General features: G+C 41.7%; 1 protein-coding gene across 1 annotated transcript in view; it reads left to right on the top strand.

Moving 5' to 3' along the window:
* Nucleotides 1–13,046, top strand: part of FOXP1 (forkhead box P1) — a 414,947-nt gene that overhangs the window by 232,667 nt on the left and 169,234 nt on the right. Inside the window, exon 4 of the mRNA XM_018563026.1 lies at nt 2,074–2,166. Within this exon, the coding sequence (XP_018418528.1) occupies nt 2,074–2,166 (93 nt within the window). The remainder of the gene's footprint in view (nt 1–2,073; nt 2,167–13,046) is intronic.

The following is a 13,046-nucleotide window of genomic DNA, read 5'->3' on the forward strand; positions in this document are numbered from 1 at the left end:
ATAATATAGCTTTAATAAAAAAATATATTAATATATAATACCAATGAAATAGCAGTTCATAAAAATAATCAATTAATTTCCAAATATTGAATGCTAAGGCCCCATTCACACACAAATCGGCCTGCACGTACATCTCCGTGCTGCGTGCGGGGCCGTACCAAGTAGCTGCCGGGAAGGACAGGTGCTGGGTGTGATTAGTACGCTGCCCCAGTCCTTCTCTATGGGGCTACGCGGCCGTACGCCCCCCTACGCTCACCTCAATTGCAGGTCCGTAGGGGTGCGGGTTTTCTGGCTGGGACGCATACAGGAATATATTCCGGTGGCGTATGAATACGATCACCCGCACCCTGCAATTGAGGTGAGCGTAGGGGGGCGTACGGCCGCATAGCCCCATAGAGAAGGACGGGGGCTGCGTACTAATCACATGCAGCCCCTGTCCTTCCCAGCAGCTACTTGGTACGGCCCCGCACGCAGCACGGAGCTGTACGTGCAGGCCGATTCCAGTGTGAATGGGGCCTAAAAATAACTGGCACTTTAAAAAAAAAAAATTAAGACCCTTACCCTGGTGTGATTGCACCGTGAATGGAGCATGTTTTTGAATGACGCATAAGTGGAGTAAAATGTGATTTGTAAAGTGGCAGGAGTGAAGGTTAAAACTGGTGCGGCCATAAAGCCTGCAGGGTTTAGCCAACGTTTAAAGGAAACCTGTCACAAAGGAACAATGGAGGCTACCATAGTTGGCCTCTCCTGCTGAAATTCTATTTGCCTGGATATCAGGCTGTCTTTAATATTTAAAGGCACTGACCTGTAACAAGTTTGCAGATGATGTCTCCTGATCTGCATACTTTTTCTGCATCAGTGGAATAATAGGTATGGAAGCCAGGGGCTCAGCAACCTGGCAATTAGCATTTTCAGCAAGTCTCTCATGCATTAGTGTCGTCCTACAGGATTTCTCTGATACACTGTGCCCAAGGAGAAACTGTTAGTTGGCAGAACTCTTTTTTTTTTTTAACAGGCTATTTGGTATACCTTTTTTGTATATTGGCTGTGTGAGACTACAGGAAATGCTGTTTAAAGAATGACTAGCATGTGTTTTAAGAGACATCTTGCAAAATAAAAAGTAAAGTGTAAAACGTTTGAATTAGATCTGTAGTCTATTACAGCGTTTCCCGACCTTTTTCACGGTCACGGCACCCTTTTAAAAGCATGCAGAATCGCAAGTCATCCCAGTATGAAATGTAAAAAAAGTGGGACCCCTCCTAAATCCATACCAGACTCTTAGCCCAGATAGGAGACTGATATAGATCTCAATGGGAAACCCCATGCAAAAGCACAAAAAAGTGGGGCCCATTCTTTCACATCAGGAGCCGCCCCCCCCCCCTCCCTTAACAACAAGGTCCTACTATCACATCAGGAGCCGCAGACCCCCCCTTAAAATCAGGGTCTTACTATGACATCAAGAGCCGCAGCCCGCCCCCCCTCTTTACCATCTGGGTCCTACTATCACATCAGGAGCCACAGCTGCTGTTGCATGGGAGAGTGCTTGATGCAGAGCAAGCCTGGACGGAGGCAAACTTCTGTCATTTTGTGAATGGATTCCACCAATCCTGGATTAGCTTCATTAATTTCCATTGTGCTTGTGGCCTGCCTGTACCATCTAAAGACATGACGTTGTGCAAAATATTCAAGTCAACCCAGAGGAAGTCAGGAGGCACCCCAGGGTTGAGAAAGGCTGGTTTGTTATGCTGACTGGTAAATGCAACACAGGGAGAGAGCTCAGTATGTTGTCAGCAAACTGGATTTCAGGCAGGATCAATAGGTATTTCGTGCACTTATGGAACAAAACACTTCCAATGGTACATTTAACATACCAAAAAGAGCAAATTAGAGACTTTTATTGTTGGTGTTAACATACACTTACATTTTGCTTATTGTGGTGCTACTTAAATGAAGAATAGGTCTGTTTGTTGTCTGTTAGTATCCCCAAGATATAGAGCGCTGCTTTTTTCCCATGATGTGTACCGCTATAAACTAATATGTTTGTGTTGTCTTTTTTTTTCTCTCCATTTCTAGGCTCTTCAAGTTGCACGGCAGCTATTAATACACCAGCAGCAAGTCAGTGGAGTAAAAAGCCACAAGAGGAATGACAAGCAACCACCCCTGCAGGTAGGAAACTACTTTCCTTTGATGCTGGTTTGGAAAATGAAAGAAGTTCAGATGTGTGCGAGCGAAGCGGTTGCCAAGACCAGCTGTCGGTCACTGTTATGTCCAGCAGAAATGATAGACTAAGCTTTGTTCACTCTGATCTTCAAGAATTGGCTACATGTAAAGTCTTATGCTTGCATGTTGAAAAACAGCTTGACTGATGCTAGGTATTACTTGTCAGGTTTTCTTATTGTGCACAAGCTCTTGAAGTATTTTCTGCTTGCTTCCGTGTTGCACATGGGATAGTGCGGTCATTCTGCACTGCATTCCGTAAAGCTGAACTCTAAGCAGCCACATACACATATATAATACATATACAGGGGTTAGGGTTATGCTGGACTTTGAATATTTACTCTTCAGTAAAGAAATCTGCAGAATTGCTTATATTACATAAAATGTTTATTTCTGCTTTATTTTAGCTATATGTGTTTGATCTTAACCCCTTAAGTGGAGTCTCAGCTGGTCAGAGGCCACTTCAAGTCTTGTTGCCTGTTTGCTGAAAGAGTTCACACAACCAGACAACACACCCTTTCCCAATGTGTGAAATCTTTCAGCAAACTGCCCCCTGTTTCATGTTAGGAGATGAACAGGAGGCAACTATCCTGTGTTCATGATCCATGCCAAAGTTACGCCCCCTCATGACAGACCATAGATGGGGCTATGATTCTGGCGTCACTGAACAACATAAATACCATGTAAGTTATGGTAAAGCTGTGTATGGAGTGGAATCAGGTACAATGTGGGCTCAAGGCTCATATGACTGTATATGACCATGGAGAGTATACTAACGTATAATATTGTGGGCATGAGTGACGTGGAGAGGCTGGTGTGACTTGTGGTCCTGGTGGTGGTGAAGGATGCTGATTTGTAAAGGTAGATAGAGGGTGGTAAGAAGTGGGCTCAAGCAAAGATGGAGGTTTCTGCAACATAGATAGATGGATAGATAGATAGATAGAAGGAAAGTTAGAGAAATAGATCTTAAAATAATGCATTCGGCTTCTTTCTGTGCCTCTGTGGCCGGCACCTTTTTAACCCACAATAAACACCAAATATTTTAAGATCCCACAACAATCTGCTGCCCCAAACTGATAAATGAAATAGTTGACCTGTCTGTAGTAAGAGGAGTTTATTTGCAGAAGAAACAATATATCACACAGAGAAGGAAGCTGCGAGTGTTTGGAGACAGATTACATATACATCAAATCCCGCTGGCTCAGTCGGAGCCGAGTGCTGCCAAATACACTCTGCGTCTACCAGATAAGCTCACTCAGCGTCACCTACACACAGCCCAATATTGCCCAGGAGGAACGAGCGACCCTTTGTAGCTCAGAAAGTGAAAGATAGGTAGTTGTATCGTCGAGTGTGACATTCAGCCACGCGTTGATGCGCTTGTCCAGATCCCAGGCCCGTGGCCAACGATGTCTAATAGAAATAACTTACTGAATAGTTTATCACTATTGTCTTTCCTGCAGTATGTTTTTTATTCACTACATCAAGGAATGAGAACTAAAAGGCAGGATTTTGTTTTAAAAGAAGAGCAGTTGGCAACACCAAATTCAACTTGTTCATACTTTGTTTGTAACAGGAAAGCGGCTGAATAGGGACAATCTTTGGTTCCAAGGACCTCTCACACTACTGTAGATGTGTTTGTCTGTCCTCTTTAATGCATCATTGTGAGAGCATGGCAGAACAGCAAAAGCTATTGCTACATCATGGGAGTGATGTTTTTCTTGGTTCAGCTATAATATACAGTAAAAACTCGCTGTTATCCTGTATTCAACTAACCAGACAAAAAAAAAATGTCCTCTGTGTACTCACTGTTTTTCTGATCTGCAGCATGTATTATCCTGGAAACGATTGTGGGCCTATTTGTCTTAATTTGCTTTTGATTACTGTATTTCAATATTAATATGAAGTCAATACAGAGTTTATGTTATGGCATGGTATGGGGTATGGCATTATTTAGGCCTATTTTTAATAGTAACGCTCAAGCAACTAGAAACTACATTTATCCGGAATCTACCAATACCCATGGATGCCGGATAATAGGGAGTTTGCTGTACCAAAAAAGACAAATTCAAGTTTTGATATTAAAGACAGTTAAAGGCACAAGTACACCATACAAAGTTTTTTGGATCAGATATGTTTTTGAACCTGTTAAGGGCCCATAGGAAATGAATAGGCAGGCATATGTTCAAACATGCACATAGGTGAGAATGGGCCCTAAAGGTAAATTTCACCTAAAACTGAGATTGATGCATACCGGGAGCCAACCTGTTTGGGGCTTCAGTTTTTCCTCCAACCCTTTCTTTAGTGCACCATTACAAAACTCAGGTTCAAGTAATTGTAATTCTTCTGCTCTTTCCACTGAGCCTGTTAGATGGTCTGTGAAATGTGTCTGCAGTGGATGACAGAGAATTTGTATTGAGGTTAACTGATTAAAGCTTCTGATTGTAGAACAGCTTTATTGTTTCCTATATGGTGTTAGCATGGCACTGACTGCTTTCACCTGCTGCTTGGAATTGCTGTTATAATTAAACCTGTGCACAGACTATGCACATAAACGTATTTCCATATTCTGAACAAGCCGAAAAAGCACTTTAACGCAAGCTCTTATTCACCTCTGTAGTTATAGGCATTGTGGGGAAATTAATTTTCAAATTCCAATACACAGAAATCTGAGTTATTTTTAGAGAGCAGGCCTTGACAGCCTGCCGGTCCTTTAATAATTATTATTATACAGGATTTATATAGCGCCAACAGTTTGTGCAGCGCTTTACAATATAAAGAAAGACATTACAATCACAATACAAATCAAGACGATGGTAAGGAAGGCCCTGCCCCTGAGGGCTTACAATCAAAAAGTTAGGGGGAAGTGATACATGAGAAGGTAGCTGTGTGGGGATGAATTGTTTGAGAACGTGATGATCCTTTAATGTAGATGCACAGCAGGTGTTTCTAAGCTGTTGGGAACCCACTTAAACCCCACATTACAGGATATTCGAGAATTAATTTCTTAACATTACAAGGAGCTAGAGAGGTCAGGAATGGCTTGTTTTAAAAATCATTTACTGATTGTTACAAATATGTTATTTATTTGAGCATAGGTGCACTTCACCATTCACTTGTGTAAAAAAAATTAGCTTTATCTCTAAAATGAAATGTTCATATACCATTACATGGAATCCTCAAGACTCTGCCCACTATTTTTTGACCAATTGGTAAACAGTGATCCATTCATCTTTATTATATGGATCTGAAAATACACATGAAGGTTGGGTTAACTACTCTCTCCTTGTTCCACTTCTACTAAATGGGCGTAGGCATTTTCAGTAATTGTACAGATGGAGGAGGCCCTTGCGGTAACCACTGTTCATTGCGTTTCTGAACACATAAATTGAATAAGCTGAGTTACTTACAGCTAAAATAGACCTCTGCTCAAAAACTATTATTTCATTTTGGGTGGAGGTTGAAGACATGCTGCATGTTTGATTTCAGTGCAGCAGAGTCCAACTTATGCTAGTTCTTCAAAAAAAAGGAAGCTGTTATTCTTGACCCTCTTCTTGATGTCTAGTTGCCTGGCTGCTGTGCTGTTGCGTTGGCTTCTATACCTTTTCATTTACTGACCCGAAATAATTAGAAATTCTGTTTTGTTTTTCCTTTAATTTCTACATGCTTGTTCCGGTAATTTTTGAACCAGATGCAGCCAGAAAACTAGCATTTTCAGAAGTAGACCAACAAAAGCAGTTTTCATATTTCTCCTTTAATGAACACGAAATTATAATACACTATATGGCCAAAGGTTTGCGGACAACAACCATCACACCTCAGGGGTGTGGAAATTTTTTTAAACTACTTGTCCAAGGGCTAAAGCGGGGGTCAAATCTACTTGTCCTTCATGACAATCTACTTGTCCCAACACAAAAAAAGTTTTAAAAGTTTAAAACAAGGGATGCACCAATACCAGTTTTTGGGTATCAAGTACGAGTACCAATATTTTGCTTTCAGCACTCACTGAGTATCGGTGCTTCCGTTGGCATGGAGCAGGCTTCTCGGGCAATCAGGAAGCCGGGCAGCGGGTAATGAGATGCTACCCGGCTTCCTTACTGCCAGGGAAGCCGACTCCATGCTGTTTGGCCGGCTTGATTCTGAATGGCTGGGAAGCCGGTTTCCCGGCCAATCATCATCAAGCCAGCTTGCTAGTCAATCAGGAAACCTGGCGGAGATTAATGACCTGATTGGCCGGGAAGATGTCTTGATGCTGATTGGCGGCCAATCAGCAAGGAGCTGGCTTCCCGGCCAATCAACTGATCACGCTGACCAATAAGTGCTTGCAATTTGCAAGCAAAATTCTAAATGCATAGGGCAGGAATGCGCTGGACAGTACGGGGTAAGGACACCTGTACTGGCGGAGGGTAAGGACTGTTTGCAGAAAGTTAAGTATAGCTTGCAGGTGGGGGGGGGAGTAGAAGAGACTGGGCCAGATTTGATCGGGTAATTCCATTTTCCTGTATTACCTGGGAAAGTGAACTTACCCTTTAATGCACATTGTGTGTGTGAGAGAGTTCTGCTGCCCAGGTACCACAATATGGCACACAGTGAAATGGCAGCAGGATTCAACACACACACAATTTCCTATGCGTGTGTGTATTTGTATGCAGATGGCAGGGGAAGTGGAGTTGGTGTTCATTTTTTTTTTTTAGCTAGAACTAAAAACTAGTTTTGAAGGCCATAATTGTCTAAAATGACTTTGTAGGCTTTAGCAATAACAGTACCCATCAATTAAAAAATATCTCATTCGCTTTGAGGGTTGTCCACATACTTTTGGTCATATAGGTAGGTGTGATGGTCACGTGCCCACAACATTTTGACCATATAGTGTACATGTCAATATTAACTGATTATGTATATCAGCGGCATGTTTGGAAGGTTTAGTGGCCTTTAAATGACCAGAAACCTGCTCAATCTCCTCGTCCTCTTTGTCGTTTCTTTTCGTTTTTTTAATATACCGCCGGTTCCGCCCCCCTGCGACGTGTACACTCGCAAGGGACGGAACCCGGAAGACGGAAGCCGGCATCGGCCGCAGAGCACAGCGTGGCTCGAGGGACAAGGTAAGTAAATGCTATGCGGCATTCCCGAGTGTAGCTCGGGGTTACCGCTTATGGTATGGAAAAGTAACCCCGAGCTACACTCGGGAATACCACCAGGGAGGTTAAAAAGTTTTTTAAAAATAAATAAAATATTTTTGTAAATGTAAAAAAGTTAGAAAAAAAACTTTTTAGGTTTCGGCCCAAATTTTTGTTTTTAATTTCGGTTTTCAAAATTTTTCAGATTGTAACTTGTGTGGCCAAGGTTAAATAATAAGTAAACCCTTAATCACAATGCATATAATAAATGCTTTAGTTTGTGAGAATGTGTCTCCCTGTTTTTTTTTTTTAAATAACTTTATTTGCAGAAGAGAGCAATGAGCTGTGCTCTACCTTCTGCTATATGCATGTGCATTGCAGCCTTGGACGGTAAAGTCTGCATGTCCTATGGTGACATTGCTGCTCCTGTAGAAGCACAGAGTTGTCAAAACTCCCTTACTGGCAGGATCAACGGGCAAAAACGAGAAAGAAAACCTGCAGCAATGTACAACAGAGGGTAACATACCAGGCTACTCTTTAAACAGGAACTTATGAAACCATTGCCATGGTGATTTCATTATTGTCCTAGGTACTGTCAATCATGCTTTCATGATCTGTACCACTGCCTCAATTATGTCATTGATACTATCATACTAATAAAGGATGTTGCCAAATCCTTCTCAGTCATGTAAATAGCCCTACAGCCTAAAAAAAAGGCCATCATGAGTATAGTTAAACTTCGAGGCATTTAAAAATGGATTTTAAAAGCATATTCCATCTCTTTAACCTGCTCATCAAAGTTTTACTTTATGGCAATCATTAACTACTGTAATAATGACAATGTCGGTTCAGTCACTCATTGACGTTTAGTGATGGGGAATTATAGTCCATGAGGTCTGCCCACTATTGTTTTACAAGACAAGGTGAACAAGGTCCCTAGAAAGATTTATTGAGGAGGCCTAAAGATAAGAAGAAAGACTTGACTGCAGGCAGCAGTATGTAGAAAAAAACACAAAAATGGATGAGACAAAGACATGTTGGTGTACAAAGTTAATGGAAACCTGCACTAGGGGAAATCTCTGGGCTGCCATTGCTGACTTCCTGAAAATGCTATCTGTCTGGCTTCCTTTGGGATTAGTACCTTTTGAGTCCCAGACCTGAAAAGTATGCAGCCAGTGAAGTCAGAATACCGGATCAGCACAGTTGTTCCAGGTTCTGATTTAGAAAGTCTGAAAGGAACATGTTTGTCTCGGGCCAGTTTTCCTTTAATTGAATGAAAAAAACAATATCTAGCACTTATGGCATTTTAGATCTCAGAATCAAAGTCCATCCTGCAAAGGAAGGCTTAAAGAAAAACTTCACTCCCCCACCCTGGGGTTAATTTTGCCAACGAATCCAGCGATGTCTTGCTGTGAACCACCGATCCCCCACCACACGCCGGGTTCTGTGCTGCCATTTTCCCACACAGCCGTTGTTCTATTGAAAGATGCAACTCGGCAAAATCTCCAACTACCTCACTGCTGGGTACTTGCAAGTTGGAGATTTTTCGACCAGACGGCGTTAGACTGCAAAACACAAAGACTGACGGAGCTCTGTACAGCTGCATTTTAACAATATTCAGCAGGTGGCAAACTCGACTAGTATTCTGTAAAAACGTTATGCGCGCATGCGCACCGCAACTGTACAGAGATCCAGTCTTTCTGAGCACCAGAAGTGAGGTAGTTGGAGATTTTAATGAGTTGGAGCTTTCGATAGAACACCAGCCCGTGATAACGTGATGCCAGGTCCTCCCTCCTCCAGCTGCTGTCTGTAAGCTGATGCCTCCTGGGATATCTGAATTAAATGTCCTAGGAGGCTGCTGTAGTAGTTTACATGCCATTCTTGCCTAGGCGAGAATAGAAGGACCGCAAAATATTTTTTAAAAGTACCTTTTTGACTATGAAGGGGGGGTTTAAAATATCCCAATTGCTTTAGAGGAGTGAAGGTCCACGTTAATTCGTACCCCTTCCATGCCACTGTTCTCCGTAGCCTTCACGTGCTATACAGGCTAAAACATCTTCATCACCGAGCACGCTTCTGAGTGTGATGGATGTCTGACCTCCTGCTATGCTCTTTGGTTTGTTCCTCCAGCCCCGACCTCACGGAGTCTTGTAATGACATAGGGTTTGGAGGAAGACATCACAGTAGACAGAGGGGAACTAGTCACCCCAATTGCGACATGTTGAATGCTGAAACATTTGCAGCCAGCATTGCTCATGAAGACAGTGGACGTCAGCAAAAGAAGGGGTAAGGATTAACCCTTTTCTTTCGAAGGAGGACTTTGATTTTGAGGGTCACTTCAAATTCTATTGTATAGTTAATCTGGACCACTGAAGATTAAAGAATGTGGCTTTTTCTCCCCAGTATTTTGGGCCTTAAGAGTCAGTGTTGCTCATGGTCAACAAAGATATAATTCTTAAAGTTTTCAGTGGATTTACTTGATCTCTTTCAAAAGAAGTAAGACTGATAATTTGGGGGTTTTGATTTTACCCAGCAGGATGATGCTTTAATCCCAAGTGGACGTTCATTGTTACAGAGTGGTTGAGGTTGTGAGTCAGCTTCGATAAGCTTTTAAACACTCTGCATTCCTCTTTATTTCTTAGTAAACGTCCTTCTCAGTCTGGAAGTCTAAGATTTGTCTGGGAAATGAAGAGAATGCTGAAATAACATTACGTTATTGTTTTGTTTTTAAAATATTTTATTTGCTAATTCTTACACAATTTTGTCAAACCTAAAATACCACCAAGGGATATTTGTAACCAGCAAATTGTGCAAGCCAGGTCTAAAGTTAGAGAATCAGGTCTGCTTTGTTGTACAGATGTCTCAGGAATAGCTGCGGAGGATGAAATATGGCTAGCATGACCTTTCAGCTGCGAGCTTATTTGTCAGGCCTCAAATAAGTTGAAAGGATCAAACTAAACGGTTTCCGTTGTCAGACTGGGAATTGTGTTGCCTGGGTCAGCGGAGGAGGGCCACATTGCAGATTCCATAACATCGCCAATTGTTGGTACATATTAGGCTGCCGGAGCATCTCCTGCAGTCAAAGACACAATTAAAATTCTAATTTATTAATGTATACAGCGAGCTAGCCCAGTCTGTCACTCATCGATTCAAATAACTGCCCATTCTTTTTTCTTTCTTCACTCCCGGAGTCTTTGCAGCATACAAACCGACAAGGCAAAGAGAGAAAAAAAAAACAGTCTTTTTGGAAATGGCTTTTTTTTTTATTTTTTTGAGCGCCCGGGTAAAATGACAATGTTCTATTCAGGAAAAGGTAGTAGTGCATTAGCTGGAGAATGTAAAACCCAATGTATGATCAAATTGCGAACATACCCAGTGTCATTCATATCAGACGCTTTGTAATATTCCCGTCTCTGATCTCTAGATTGTCGTTTTAAATCATTATTTGTCCCCCCTTTAAACGTATGCACTTTTTTCCCTTACATGTAATTGATTTTAGCATTGAATCAACCACTTCAAAAAGGGAGGTAAAAAAGGTGAATGAAACGTCATTGCATCGCATGAAAAGACTAATTTTTGCCTCTTTTTATTTTTTTCCCCGTCAACCTTTACCTTTTTTAATTTTAATTTTTGCATTGGTTGTCGTATTAAAGGGAGAATTGATTTGTGATTGACCCACGGATGTTCTTATTTTATTTTTCTTCAAAAATTGGAGGTTGCCAAGATAATAAATACAAGCATTGGATATCCGTGGATGACAATAATCAACGACACACAAGGGCATACTTAAAGGGCAGCTCCACGCTAATGTACTGAGCTGGGATTAAGGACTTTGAAGTGCCAGATCTGAGAATGAGGAACAAGGAGGTTTATGTAGTTTGTACTGTGCCAATCTCATCTTGAGGCTTTGGAGTTTCTTTTTAAAGTGGACTTAAATCTAAAAATTTACTTAGACATGTACACCCCTTTCCTGATTCCTACGTGAACCTAAAAACTATTTCAAGGTCTAAGCAGTCAATCAGTTCCCCTGCTTACACCTTTTAAGAGCTCTTTCCTAGATATAGGGAGGGAGCCTAAACTGGCCTAAAGGTACGTATGCCAACATCCCTGTTAAAGTATCTAACTATGGCTTCTTTATCAGAAACCTTCATCAGGCAAAAAAATTACTTTGTGCAGTAATTAATGTTTGGGCAAAAAAAGCACTTAGCTTTGTTGGAATTGTTTTACATATTCTTAATTGTCCGTCATTGGTAGTGGATATTTATTCCTAGATCACAGCCTGGATAGTTTTTCTCTCATAGGCCAAATAGTACATTTAATTTCTAACTGTGAATGGAGAGCAGAACCCGGCAGAATCCTTATTTGATTTGCCTGTGGTCTTAGAGGCCTCTGAGCTCTCAGCCAACAAGGCTTTGTCTGAAATAGAGTCCCTCAAATCCTTAACGGACAATCCTACACAAGAGGAGTCACAATCTTCTGCTATTACTCCCAAACTTAGAGAAACTGTGGCTTCCAGCGTTTGACGCAGCACACACCACTTTGAAACTTGAGGATTAGCATGTGGCTTTTACCTGTGCTGTTCCCAGTTCAGGCTCCTAAGCCTCCCAAGACCTTTCCAGTGCACCCACTGCCCACAGTCTTCCTTCCAAGAAATATATAGTGGCTATATATAACTCGTTGTCCCACCCAAATGCCTGTCAATCTTGTACCTTTTTGAGGAGGACTTTGTTAAAAGGTGGACCTGTGAATCCACTTTGTGAATTCCACAGTATCCTGGTTTAGCAAAGCATTAACCATCCCTTTAGAAGATGCACCTGTCTTAAACACCCCAGAAACAAGGATTTCTAGAGCTGTGTTCTTTAATGTGCTTGCTGTGCAACCTGTTCAAGCTGTAACTTTAGCTTGTCAAGAACAAGGTGATTGGACAAAGAACATTAGAAGAGATCTGATCACTCTGGCCATAGTGTGCTTACAGCTCATGGCCACAGCCTTGAACTATAGTATGGCCATGTTGTTGGAAGGTTCCTGCCTCACCACTAGAATAATTATTTCAGTAAATGTGATAAAGATACTCTGGTTATAGTGTTGGGCTGTGGAACCTGCATGCGAGAAACGACTGATTTACATGCCCTTTGAGGAACAATGTCTCTTTGGTGCTGATCTGACACTCTTATCTAAAATGTTACCAGAGGCACGAGTACTCATCTTCCTCAGCAGAAGATGCCTAGAGCTCAGTCTGGGAAGTCTCAAGCATCGTTGGAGGCTAAGAAGAGTTCATTTTGCTACTCCCAAGCCTCCACTTACAAAGCCATGCCTAAGCCTGGTCTCCAGTCAGCCCACAAACCCTGGACTTTCAAGTACCCCAAACCCTAAAATAGATGTTCTTCAACTTGTGGAGGTGCCCTCACTTTTCAAAGCTGGTTGTTTTGTGTGGGCCTGTTAGTGTTTTGTTGCTGTTGCCCACCCCTCATTTCAACAGCTTTTCGAATTCCTGTGTCCCTCAATTAACGAGAAGGAAAACAGAGCTTTTGTACTTATTGTAAAATCCATATCTTGGTGTTTATTGAGGGACGCATTTCCCACCCAGTTCGCTGTAATCCTCCTTAAGGTGTCAGAATAACCTGACAGTCTCAGATTACCTGTGCCCCTTCAAAGATTCCAAGAAATTGATTTTTTTTAAATCCAATTTTTTACAATTTTGTCCTGACATATTTG

This window comes from Nanorana parkeri, unplaced genomic scaffold (assembly GCF_000935625.1).
Source record: "Nanorana parkeri isolate BGI_ZX_2015 unplaced genomic scaffold, ASM93562v1 scaffold624, whole genome shotgun sequence".
Taxonomy (NCBI): Eukaryota; Metazoa; Chordata; class Amphibia; order Anura; family Dicroglossidae; genus Nanorana; species Nanorana parkeri.